This window comes from Sus scrofa, chromosome X, assembly GCF_000003025.6.
Source record: "Sus scrofa isolate TJ Tabasco breed Duroc chromosome X, Sscrofa11.1, whole genome shotgun sequence".
Classification (NCBI taxonomy): Eukaryota; Metazoa; Chordata; class Mammalia; order Artiodactyla; family Suidae; genus Sus; species Sus scrofa.
In genome coordinates, this window is record NC_010461.5 from 84,994,601 (window position 1) to 85,008,555 (window position 13,955).

The following is a 13,955-nucleotide window of genomic DNA, read 5'->3' on the forward strand; positions in this document are numbered from 1 at the left end:
GCTGCAGCTGCTGGCTTACACCAGAGCCACAGCAATGCTAGATCTGAGCCGTGTCTGTGACCTACACCAGAGCTCACGGCAACGCCAGATCCTTAACCCACTGAGCGAGGCCAGGGATCGAATCTGCAACCTCATGTTTTTCTTTTTTTGAAGAACTCTTTTCTGACCTTAAGAGAGGCACCTTTGGTATCTTTAAGCCAGCATGGTTCCTATTCCCCATAACCTCCACCAAATGGGAGGCAGTGAATAGAAATGGCTATTTGGCTGCCACCTTCCCTTGCAACCGTGAGCAGCCTCTTAGGAAGGTTCCCTTAAGAGTCCGTGGCTGTTGAGCTCCTTGAAGACCTCATGTCCCTACCTGGAAATACAGTCCTCTCACTCACTTTAGACCCACCCCCTCCCATCCCACCCATGCATGTGCTCCCCAAAGGGCAGGGTATAGATGAGGGTGGTGGGAGGAGAATCTGTGGTCAGCGTCAACCCACCACAGGCACCTGGAGGACTGTGTGCATGGCCTGTTACGGTGACTCAGAGCTATTACATTCTGAAAGGAAGCTTGTTCGACATTCTGTTTGAATTGCATTGCTTTAGCCATTCCCATGCATACCCTACTTATCCCATCGGACACCTCCAATCAATATGTTGTCAATTTGCGTCTTTATTTAAACTACAATGTGCCCTCCCCAAACAACAGGAGCTGATTTTGTTCATTTACTCAATTCATTTAACAGGTTTTGGATGAATTCCTTTGATGTGCTGTGCACAATTTTATATCTGGCAGAAAGATACGTGGGGAAAAAATGCCATGCACACTGTGTTCAGAAAATGGGACCTGCGTAATGACCGTTGATGACAGGGGCCCACGCCACACCTACAGGGGCCAGAGCAAAGGGAGGCACAGGTGGTGGGGGTGGCACAGGCATCATGGGTGGCCTGGGTGGCAGAGGCTGTGGCCTGAGTGGCAGAGGTCGTGGCTCAGGTAGCACAAGTGGCTGGAGGGGCCTGGGTGGCATGACTGGCTGTGGCACCACAGGAATGCATCCCCAGGCAGGCTCTAGGAGAGGGAGGGCATGATAGGGCCCTTCAAAGATTATCCCCACAGGGGGGCCCAAGGCAACGGGGGCCAGATTTCCAAACATGAGTGCCCTACGGTGCCTTCTCCACTTGGCCCTTCTGTTCTGAAACCAGACCTACAATCATAGGAAAAAAGACATTGGTTTCATATATTACACAGCGAATGTCATAAGAGAACACACAACATGCAAGTCTGCCACTGAGACTGTAAACTGCAGCAGGAGAAGCTGTTTCCTTATTGCTAAAATATCTTAGGAAAGTAAACAGCACATCTCCTCCCTCAACTAATCCTTAGTGAGCCAAGCCTAGTCTAGACTTTGGCACAATGATTTGTCCCGCCCCCTTTTTTTTGTATTCCTTAATGTTTTTTTTTTTTTTTTGCCAAGTCCTGGATGCGGGTCTAACTGATGAATGGCACTGGGTCCTTGCAGTTAATGCCCACGCCTGGGAACAGGGATAAATAAATGTTGGACTGGGAGTTCCTGTCGTGGCGCAGTGGAAACGAATCTGACTAGTATCCATGAGGACACGGGTTTGATCCCTGGCCTTGCTCAGTGGGTTAAGGATCTGGCATTGCTGTGAGCTCTGGTGTAGGTCGCAGATGCGGCTCAGACTGATGTTGCTGTGGCTGTGGTGTAGGCAGGCAGCTGTAGCTCCGATTGGACCCCTAGCCTGGGAACCTTCATATGCTGCAGGTAAAAAAAAAAAAAAAAAAAAAAAAGAAAGAAAGAAACATTGGACCATTAGCAGTCCAGCTGCCTCCACCCCCTTCTCACCAGGGATAGTGTCATCCTGGTTGTGGGGGAAGCTGAGCACGGGATAAAGGTGGGCCCCATTGAAGTCACACTGAGGGCAACCATCGCCTCTTGGAAAAGTCCATCTTCCACTTGAAGTGACTAATCCATAGGGGCATGTTGCACCTTTAAGACAGAAGGTTTCTTTCAATGATGCTTAACGGATCATTCTTTCTCTGAAACCTCCCAAGACTTTTAACAGGTGGTAAGTCAAGGGAGGCCCGATCATAGGGGACTTTGTGGCTTGACTCACTGCGACATGAGGATTACTGAAGCCCCAGGCACTGCCTTGATATTTTAGCCATGAGCGTTAAGGAAGGTTTAGCTTAACTAAATCCAAATTCACTAAACCCCAAATCCTTTCCCCCAGATAATGTCAATTTTGCATGCTTCAACCTGCCCTGCCCTTCAAATGTTCTTGGGCTCAGGACAAGGTCAGCTCATTTGACTCTAGTTTCAGTTTCAGGATCCTGGAAAGGAGCCACCACTACCTAGAGTGATAGGGCACCCTAGACCCTGCCAGCTCCACTCCTTATCCAGACTCCAATGCCATCAATTATTCCTAAAGCGTGAAGGTCCAATTATGTTCAATCCTGTGGGGTCAGGGGTCACAGAAGAGGCTCCTCCCTAAAGGCTTGCCAACTATTAGCAAGCAAAAAACTAAAAAGCTGCCAGTTAGACTTCAGTGTGCTCTTAACATACTAGTTTATGGGCTTTACATTGTATTTAATCCTTTTGGACTTTCCCAAACTGCATGTTTAAAGTGAGACAAAGGCATCTTCTCTCTGCCTACCCGAAGCCACCTTTTCTCTATCCCACCTTAGGATTTGGTGTCCTTCTACTGCATGGGTACATAATTGGAAGAAGGCTATTGTAATAGAGCTCATTTTGGAGGGATTCATATGTACCTGTGGTTTAACCTCCCTAAACATAACCCAAACCCACATATGGCACATTTTGGTATGGGTCAGTATTAGGTCTGGACTTCCAATACAGGTTTCATAAAACACATCTACTATCCATCTATGCCAAAGATGGATAGAGGAATCATCTATTAAGTTTCTTGGGGAAATTTATGCTATAGTGTTTGGAAGTAGATGAGAACATTGTCTTTATTGCTTATTTGTGCTTTCTGGCTCATTTTCCTTTCAGAAATCCATTAAGACTATGTAAACCCAAGGAGGGGGAAAATCAATCTAGCAAACCTTTTCTTTTCCTCTGGGTTCACCTTGTCTGTCTGACAAAGTAGAGGACTTGGCCTGAGACCAGCCCTGACTGTTGGTCCAGCCTGTGACATTAGGATGCCAGTGTCTGGTGGTCTGCTATTCCACACACCAACAACAGATGGGCACGACATCTTTTCCAGCACTGAATTCACACATGTATTATGGGGCAAGACCATTAAGCCATCTCATATACGTGTGTGTGTGTGTGTGTGTGTGTGTGTGTGTGTGTGTACACATTTTTTTTGAAAGGGGGCAAATACTTCTTTCATGTAACTATGGTGTGCTAGGACCTCAAATAGTCACTCTTTGATCCCATGAGCTACAAATTTGTAATCACTGCCTGAATAAATGAAAAAAGTATTTTAAATCAGCACAGGTGAGAACGTGGCCTGAAATGAGAGCACCCTCGCAACTGAATTCCAGAAAACTCACCGTTTCAGAATATTACCACCAAAAAGGACAAGAGAAAAATATTAGATGTTAAACAATGTTAAACAATCTTCAAGAGAATATTCACTTATGCATTTGGTAGTTTCATAAAGTTGAATTTGTATGGCACCTGCAATGCATATACTTGAATGGATACAATTCTTCTCTAACCTTTCACTCCTTCTTAGGTCAGTGGGACTTTATTCAAAATTGTTCTTTCTCTTTTTGGATTTACTTTTTTAAGGATAATTTTTCCAAAGCTCGCAAATTTTTCCCCATCACCACCATAAATGCAGTATTTTAGCTGTTTTCAGACTGACATCAAAGTCTTTCAAAAAAACAAAATTTAAGGCTGCCACTCTCTACACTGCTTTACAAACATTTAAAAACAGTGGCTGGATTAGGCAACTGGATTTAGGTTTTTAAGCCACCACTGCCCCCGCCCCCCTGCATCAGTCTCAGTTTAACTAAACATGTATTAATTACTCATGTACTAGGTTCTATGTTTGAATAGAGTATATGAGTAATTAATATCTTCCCAAATACCCCAAATTCGAAATATTTAAAAGTTCTCATTCAGCCAAGAGTTTATGCCTGGTTTTAGGTATTTTAAATAATTTTAGTATAGTTGAAACTTCTCATAACCTAGCTCTTCAGTGCATTGATTTAAATACTTCCTAGGTAGGACTGAGCCAATGATTCCGCATAGAAACATTCCTTTAGGAACAACTAACATCCTTTTTAAAGGATGCCAGTGTTAGAAGGAGATGAACTTCATTTATTGAAAAAAATGTGTGTGTGTCTGGAGAGAGAGAGGAGAGAGAGAGAAAGAGGGAGAGGGTAGAGAGAGAGAGAAGAGAAGAGGGGAGGGGAGGAGAGGAGAGAGGTGTGTACTTTATTTTTTTTCCTTTAAGAAATCATATTCCCTCTGGTAACCGGCAATTTGCATAAGCTTGCGCTTACTTGTTCCATTTTACACCCTTAAAGAGTCCGATATTCAAAACTTACTTGCTAAACATGGAAAAGACAACAAACAGAACGCTCCAACTTGAGAATTTCCTGGACAAAACCTAAAGCATGTTTTAGAATGGCTGCTCTGCCAACCGCTTTATGAAGATTTACTGACCTGCACTCTGGCTTCAGTCAAATTCAGGCGACCTGCAATCTCCTCTCTAAGGGGGGTTGGGGGGGAGGGAAGTGCAAATGTTCAGTATTTGGAATTTTGTATAAAACATATCATTTATATGTTTATTCCCCCGCCCTGCTCCCAGTGTAGTTCGCTCTAACATAGCTTGAGGTTTGCTTTAGGGAGGGTTTTCTCATGAACAACTTATCTCTTAGGTAAGATATAAAAAGCGAATATATATATTTAAATTCCTGAGAGTGTGTCTGTTAGTCGGATATGTATGACTCAATCAATTTTCCCGTTTGTAGAACAGCAGAGAACTACCCTGGAAATCTTTTCCTGGGAGATCCCTCTGTAAAAATAAATAAAACGTCCAAAAAAAAAAAAAAAAGCTGTGTTTTGAATCAGAGTATTTCTATTCATTGTAAAAGGAGAAGCGAATGCTCTAGGAGACACTCCAAAACCACGTCGGCCAAGTGCTCAAGGGAAATTTTTTCTGCTCTTTGGCGGGCGAAGGCTAAATACAGCGGAACCAGAAAGGGCGCCCCTAAACCTCACACCGATTCGTCCTGCTCCCCCATTCCTACCGGGCCAGAACAGGCCTATTCCTTCGTTCCCTAGCAAGCTGTGGATCCCAAGGGTTTCAGGGAAGGTGAGAGGTGGGAAAGAGTCGCTGGCATTTTAATGGCCAAAACTCTGCCTCTTGGAAACAGCGCTCCACGTGGCAGGACCGAGACTAGGGTGGCGCTCGCCTCGTGCGCAAAATAGCTGAGTAATCACGATGAATATTTCAATGCAATAGTCAAAATATTAAAAAATGAATGCAAACCCCCCACAATGAACACATTACCAAAATTTTCATTTAAAGCAGGCTTTTAAAGCCCCGCCTGGCTCGCTCCACCCTAGTCCCGCTCCTGTCCTGCACCCTCACAAGCTCTGTACGCAGTGCCCCAACCCCAGAGAGCTGGGGCGGACCCGGCGCCCACGGCGCCCACGAGCCTTCTAAGAGGCTTTTGGCCAGGAAAGGAGGGGGAGGATCCTGGGATAGAGCCTCGGGATAAGCACGGGCCCCTGGAGAACTGGGAGCCTCCGGAGCCCGCCGCTTACCGCGCGAACACGTCGGGGTATTGAGTGCGGTGGAAGACGATCTCCAGCTCCTGTAGCTGCAACTCGGTGAACACAGTACGGTAGCGGCGCCGCCTTCTCGCCACGATCTGTGGCCCCTCAGCGGCCGGGGGAGCTGGCTCCTCCAGCTGCAGCTGCTGCGGGGGCTCGAGCCGGCCGACGTCCTCACGGTTTTCGTCGTCCAGGAGGTTGGGCTCTGCCGCGCCGAGGTAGTCTGCGGCTGCTGCTGCTCCGGGCTCAGGTTCGGTACCCCCCTCTTCCCTGCTTACAACCTTCGCGGTCATGGTAGCCTTCAAATCTGGGAAAAGGGGAAAGCAAAAGGGAGAGAGACCGGGGCGGTGGAGCCCACGGTGCATGGGCTGGAGGGGGCCAGGGGCCGTGTTGGAGGCGGGGCTGCGACAAGCGTGTAGTGTCCCGTCCACCCGCCCTTCCCAGGGAAATTTCTTTTTCTGGAATTTGCCAGAGCACCTGTCCCCGTCTAGGCACTGACCATGCAGTTCTTCTCTGTCCTCGTCGACTCCCAGGCTGTGGTAGCCAGTGCCGCGGTGGCTGTGCTCCATGCCCTGACTGCTGTCAATGAAACGTCGCGCTTCTGCAGACTCTGTCCCGGGGTCTTGGCGATCCCGGGATCCGGCCTTTGGCTGGGACCAGCGCCCACGAGGGGTGCTTTTCTGGAGCCGGAACCTCTTCTGGCGTGTATTCGGAGGCTCGCGCGCCTTATATACGGGGTTGGTTGCCTTCCGCAGGTTCAAAGTTTACGCATTCGCGTCTGTTAGACGCCCTCTACTAGCGTTCACATTGCCTCCAATTGAGGTCGGTGGGAGTTGGTGGGGGCGCGCTCGCGGCCAGGGCGTGTAAATAAAATAGGGCGAGTGTGTTTGAGACTGGTGCTGGTAGTGTGCTCGCTTGTCTGGGGAACGGTGACTCCAACTTGTAGTTTAACTGCTTCCAACTTGGACGAAGTGTCTGATTGGAGCAAGGGGCTGTGCTGGATTGTGAAAGCTATTTTGGGGTGGGGGAGGGGGCAAGACTTCACACTAAATCCTGGAGCTCGTGGAGAAGTGCTTGGGCAATGTTCCTCCGCCCAACCCTCGATGTTCCGCGGTCCGCCAATGTCGCCGTGTTCCTCGCTTCCTTAGAGGAAAAGGCAGAGAGATAACACTGGGGCAAGCGCCGAGCCCCCAACCAACCGTGCACGACAAAGCAGAGTTAGTTTGTTGTGCTTTGGGCTCTGAGCAAGGCTCTCCCTTCCTAGAATTTGGTGGAATGGATAGACTGTGGGATTTTGTTCCATTCGCGCGCAAAATCCGCTAGTGATTACGATGAAAGTATTGCCTCGGAGACTGTTAGCACGGGGTGTTTTGAAATCAGATCCCACCGTGCATCCCGGGAACTGGAGTTTGCGACTGGGTTTGCAGAGGAGTCCGGATGCATGCTGCAAGAAACCCCACGTGCCTCTTGAGAATGAACGCATGTCAGAGTTGCAAGTGCAGAAACCTGCCAAGTGCTTTGTGCATCCAAGGATGCCAGTGCTGCACGGGCCCCTTCCTTCAGCTCCAGGCGCGTGCAGCAGCATTTGCTGTGCTCGGTTGCTGCGCCTCTTAACTGCACCAGCTCTGCAGGTGCCCAAAGTGAGCCTTACTCCCGGGCGGGTACTCTAGACCCGGAAAGAGTTCCCTCCTTACCCACTACCGCTTCCTCTCTTTTCCCTCCATTTTTATAGAATTTCCCTCACCAATGTGTCAAATAAGAATAATAATAGTAATAATAATAATAATAAAAGGGCGAGGCCACGAAGGAAGACTCTTGTTCTTCCTCCAAGAGGGGTTTACAGGCGTTCCAGGATGTTTTAACGTCCTTCCTAGTATAAGAATCACTTTAAAAATGAGACCTCTGCTTGACACTGGGCATAACTTATCCTGCTTTTACAACCACCATTATTACTTCCCTATTTTTTTTACACAGAAAACTGAGCCCCAAGGAAGACAGGCAACTTGACCGTGGGCATACGAGCGAGTTTGGCTGCAAAATCTGTGCACTTCTTGTTGTATGCTTGCCATCTTATTTCAAAGGAGTAAATAAATGAAAATGGTGCAGTTTGGAGTTCCTGTTGTGGCACAGCAGAAACGAATCCGACTAAGACCATGAGGTTGCAGGTTTGATCCCTGGCCTTGCTCAGTGGATTAAGGATCTGGTGTGGCTGTGAGCTGTGGTGTAGATCCCAGACGCTGCTGGGATCCCGGGTGGCTGTGGTGTAGGCTGGCAGCTGTAACTCTGATTAGACCCCTAGCTTGGGAACCTCCATATGCCCCTGGTGAGGCCTTAAACAGCAAAAAAAAAAAAAAAAAAAAAAAAAAAAAAGGGGGGGGGGAGTGCGATTCCAGGCAGGAGTGGTGGAGGGGTAAGGTATTTTGCGGCAGCCGGCTTTTGGGCAGTCTTTAAAAATCCTGAGTGCCAGGGGTCTCCTTCTTTTGTGCTGGTCCAGGCCTCTTTCCCCTTGCACCAAGGCCCCGGCTGAGTCTCACTAAGCCAGAGATTTGAGATCCAAGACTGTTGGATTTTTCAAACGTGGTCTCTACAGTTTTGCTCAACTCTGAGGGGATGCTGAGAGGAGCAGTTGCTACCTGCACTGGCTGCTGAGCTGGTTCCTTGAAGACACAGGAGGGAGAGGTCCTGAGACCCGTCCTAGTGTTAAGGCCACATTAGGAGAGTTGTGGGCCCTGGGCATTTTGCCTTCTTGGGTCCCTTCATAAATTTTTGTAAAATTATGTTTTATAACTGTTGGTATCAAGATGAATCTAATTGGGGCTGGATCATATTATTTTTTTTCTTTTAATTTCAAAAGAAATGAAAATATTTTTGGGCACTGTGATCTCCAGTGCTTCATGTTCCCTCAGGGGGCTGGCGGGTAGGAAGCCAGGTAATAGATGGCTGCTGGATCAATTCATTTTCAAATAGATGTCAAGGGATGGCACCCCCACAACCTCTCTCTGACATTAATCAAGATGTATCCTCGGCAAGCTGGCTTTCCCTGAGTTCTGCAAGCCTCCCCCTCTTTTGCTAGATACCTGGTGAACAGTTACGGCCTGGAGCGAGATACATACAGATTTTACTTCTGGTGTACAGTAGCCTACCTAGTACATTGGTAACAGCTCCGGTAGTTCTGTCATATCTTAGATTTCTACGGTTTACTCCGGTGTTTTCTTTTTTTTCTTTTTTTTTAAATTTCCCCAATACATTTTTTTTTCCTACTGTACAGCATGGTGACCCAGTTACACATACATGTATACATTCTTTTTTCTCACATTATCATGCTCCGTCATAAGTGACTAGACATAGTTCCCAGTGCTGCACAGCAGGATCTCATTGCCAATCCATTCCAAAGGCCTCAGTCATTCATGTGCCCCTGAATATTTTGCCATATCTGGGTACCAGCCGGGGTAATATTTTTTTTTAACATGTTTACTTGAATTGATTCACACTTTGAAAACCTTAAAGACCAAATTGAATCTCATCCTAGGCAAAAATAGCTGTGAAATTCAGGGCTTGATATACCAGATTTATTTGAGGTGGAGCATGGCAACAGTTGAGAGCAGGGACCCTGAAGCAAGACTGCTGGTGTCTGAATCCTAGCTTTGCCTGCCAAATGCTAGCTGGCCAACCTGGAGAGCTGCTTATTCTGCTTGTGGCTTAGTTTTCTCATCTGTAAAATGGGAATAACTAATAGTACCTACTTCATGGGGTTGTTGAGAGGATTAATTGAAATGATCACAACACAGGCATACCTCGGAGACACTGTGGGTTCAGTCCCATATATTTCAATAAAGTAGATAACGAAATAAAGTCATGGATTTTTTGTTCGTTTGTTTCCCAGTGCATATAAAAGTTATGCTTACACTATATTGTAGTCTATTAAGTGTGCAACAGCACTGGGTCAAAAAAACAATGCATATACCTTAATTTAAAAGTTCTTTATTGCTGGGAGATCTTATGGCTCAGTGGGTTAAGGATCTGGCGTTGTCACTGCAGTGGCTTGGGTCACTGCTGAGGCATAGGTTCGCTCCCTAGCCTGGGAATTTCTACATGCTGAGGGGTGCAGCAAAAAAATAAATAAATAAAAGCACTTTATTGCTAAAAAAATTGCTAACCATCATCTGACAATGCCGTTTCAATTTGTAAAAATGCAATATCTGCAAAGCACAATAAAAAGAAGTATGCCTATATCTAACTCTTGGTTAGTTTTTACTATGTGCCAAGCAATGTTCCAAGTGCTTTACACTATTAACTCATTTAATCCTCATAATAACCCTATAGAGGTGCATACTTCTATGGCCCTCATTTTACAGGTGGTGTTGTCGAATCACAGAGAGGTTAAGTAACTTGCCTAAAGGCACCCAGCTAGGAAGTGCTGGATCCTGGATTTGAACCTTTTTAGAATGATGCTTTGTAGAGAGAACATTCTTAGTAATTGTTGAGGTTATGATTCTTTTTTTGTCTTTTTAGGACCACACCCACGGCATATGGAAGTTCCCAGGCTAGAGGTCAAATCGGAGCTGCAGTTGCCGGCCTACGCCACAGCCACAGCAACACCAGATCCAAGAGCCACGTCTATGACCTACACCATAGCTCACGGCAATGCCAGATCCTTAATCCACTGAGCAAGGCCAGGGATTGAAACCAAGTCCTCATGGATACTAGTTGGGTGCATTACCTCTGAGCCACCATGGAAACTTCGAGGTTATGACTTTTTAGGAGAATTAAATATACTATTCAGTCGTTTCTAGTATATTCACAATGTCATGCAACCATTGCTATTATCTAATTCAAGAACATTTTCATCATCCTATAAAGTCCATACCCATTAGCAGTCATTTCCCTGTCCTCCCTTGCAGCCCCTGGTAAACACTAATGTACTTTCAAATGAAATACTATGGATTTTCCTGCTTTGGATATAGCATGCAAATGCGATCTTATAATATGTGATCATTTGTGTCTGATTTCTTTCACTTAGCATCTTCCTTTTGAGGTTATATATGTTATGCCATGTATCAGTACCTCATTCATTTTTATGACTGAATAGTATTCCATTGTACAGATAGACCACATTTTGTTTATCTATTTGCATCACTTGAGGTACATTTGAGTTGTTTCCACCTTTTGGCTGCTTTGATTGCTATGAATATTCACGAACAAATTTTGTTTGAATATCTGTTTTATTTTATTTTTATTTTTTGCTTTTTAGGGCTGCACCCATGGTACATGGAAGTTTGCAGGCTAGGGGTCGAATCAGAGCTACAGCTGCCAGCCTATGCCACAGCCACAGCAACGGGGGATCCGAGTGGCGTCCGAGACCCACGCCACAACTCATGGCAACGTCGGATCCTTAACCCACTGAGCAAGGCCAGGGATCGAACCTGCATCCTCATCGACACTAGTCGGATTTGTTTCTGCTGCGTCAGGAAAGGAACTCCTGAATATCTGTTTTCAGTTCTTTGGTATATATATTTAGGAGTGGAGGAATTCTTGTGGCACAGCGGAAAAGAATCCAACTGGTAAACATGAGGTTGTGAGTTCAATCCCTAGCCTCATTCAGTGGGTTAAGGATCCGATGTTGCCGTAAGCTGTGTTATAGGTCCCAGATGAGGCTTGGATCTTGTGTTGCTGTGGCTGTGCTGTAGGCCAGCAGCTGTAGCTCCAATGTGATCCCTAGCCTGGGAACCTCCATATGCCAAAGCCCTAAAAAGCAAGTAATAATAATACATATATTTAGGAATGGGGCTACTGGGTCATATGTTTAACTTTTCAAGGCACCACCAAACTTTTCCACAGAAGCTGCACTATTTTATATTCCTACCAGCAATGCACGAGGGTTCCAATTTATCTACATCCTTGCCAACCCTTGTTATTTTCAGGGTTTTAAAAAATTACAGCCATCGTAGTGGGTGTGAAGTGGTATCATTGTGGTTTTGATTTACATTTTTCTAATGATTAAGGATGTTGAGCATATTTTCATGTGTTTATTGGTCATTTGTGTATCTTCTCTGGAGAAATGGCTATTCATATCTTTGGCCTATTTTTTAACTAGGTGTTTGTCTTTTTGTTGTAGAGTTGCAAGAGTTCTTTATATATATGGATACTAGACTCTTTAGGATTTGCAAACATTTTTTTCCATTCCATAAACTTTCTTTTCACTTTCTTATTAGGGCCCTTTGATGTTTGCAATCACAAGCCTACCCTCATGTTGTTCTGGCATTCAGAGGAATACTATCAGCATAGCCCAATTCATTTTTAGCGGCAAACCCAGACATGTGGCAGAAACAAATCTTGTCCTTTCTGAAAGAGTTTATCCCAATGGAGACTTGAACAAGATTCTCACAGATAAAGCCCAATCAAACAGGCAGACAATATTTTAAAAAGCCACCATCAGCACAAACAATAATCAAAGATATAGATCTCCAAAGATTTCCTACCAGAAGCAAACTATTTAAAAATCTGTTTAACATGTTTAAATAAATGAGCGGCTATAAACAAAACACAGGGGAGATAGAAATAAATATCAGAAAGAAAACAAATAGAATTGCTAGAAATGGAACTAAAAAAAGGATGTTATTTTTCCTTTTTAAAGTCATGGTAAAATATACTTGATGTGAAATTTACTATCCTAGCCATCTTAAGAGTGTACAGTTCAGTGGCATTTAGTACAGCCATAATCCTGTGCAATCACCACTATCTAGTTCTAGAACATTTTCATCACTCAAAAAGGTTACTTGTACCCATTACGCACTCACTCCCCGTTTCCACCTTCCCCAGCTCTTGGCAACCACGAATCTACTTTCTGTCTCTCTCTATTTGCCTATTCTGGACAAGTCATGTAAATGGAATCATACAATATGTTGCCTTTTGTGTCTTTCACTTGGTATAATGTTAAGTTCATGTTGTAGCATGAATCAGTATTTTATTTCTCTTAGCTGGAGGCATTAGGCATTAGCCTCCACAAGCTAAATGTCAGGATAATATGGAGCTCATGTCCCCATACAAAGGCTTGGGGTGACCTAGGTGTGGCTTTGGCATGACCACACCAAGATGGCACACTCACCTGCCCTCCCTTTGCTGAAGGCCGACTGGCTGATGCAGGTTTAGCATGTCTGACACAAGGTATGTGCTCCTGAAAACCAAGTTCCATGTTAAACCACTCTACTCATGCAAGTCCTTCTGCCAGGCAAAAATCCCTTTGTGAAGGAACTAATGACCCTTAAATAAAGATCAGAAGTGTTTGTTCTGGTCTGTAAACCGAGGCAATCTCTGGATGAGTTTTAAGGACCCTTGCGTTCAGGAGAACAATAGTATTATGGAAGTTTCATATTCATAGATTACGTTTCTGCTGCAACTGGGGGTCCCTTGTTCTGCCTGCGGCCAGCAGTGAGAGTAGGTGGAGGGATTTTCTGTTCCTTAAGGCCTACAGGAGCCTATTCATAGCAGTGTATAGTTCTCCTTCTTACTTCTCTCTACAAGGGGTCTCTAGGTAGGGATTTGAAATGTTTTCAGTCCTTGACCAGAAGTTTCTACAGTGCACCTTGATAATCCGCCACAGAAAGACTGACAGGAAAAGTGGGGTGGCTTTTGATGAAATTCTGAAATTCCAATGATCTGATGTCAATTTTTATTATATATCATAAATAGGTTATTCATTCAAGTCAGAAGCCAAAACTTTGGCTTAAAAAAAAAAAAGAATAGGCATGATTTCTTAGAGATATTAGGTGTATGCAAGCTTCTCATACCTACATTTAAGAAAACCACCATTCTCTGTAATTCCTTCAGATTCTTGAGACTGTGTGTACACGGACAAAGTGAGAGGAAAACTCATTGAGGCTATTTGCATATGTAGTCCTAGCTTTTAGAAAGGACAGGAGGAAAGGAAAAATGGCCTGGAGATGTCTGCTATTACTGGTAATTTTATGTGGCAATAAAAGTGATTGATTTTTTACATTTCCTATCCTGTCTCGGAACACCATGTACTCTTCAGTTTTGTTCAATGGAATGGAATCCTTTGCACATGAAATTCTAGTCCAGAGGCTGGGCCTTTTGGTTGTAACCAGGAGTGCAGGATAAAATTCCATGATATTTCTTTAATTTCTGCCCAAGTTCTTTGGCCTATGTTCCCAGAAAGCTTGTAGAATGACT

The 13,955-nt window shown here is 44.9% G+C and overlaps 1 protein-coding gene across 1 annotated transcript; it reads right to left on the bottom strand.

Moving 5' to 3' along the window:
* On the bottom strand, nt 641–12,957 carry ESX1 (ESX homeobox 1). The gene is made up of 8 exons (XM_021079859.1): nt 12,871–12,957; nt 8,278–8,422; nt 7,226–7,390; nt 6,577–6,908; nt 6,265–6,511; nt 5,757–6,072; nt 4,650–4,695; nt 641–1,190 (listed from the first exon to the last, which is right to left on the bottom strand). Exons 1-8 carry the CDS (start codon nt 12,955–12,957, stop codon nt 819–821), a joined length of 1,710 nt encoding a protein of 569 aa, XP_020935518.1. The 3' UTR covers nt 641–818.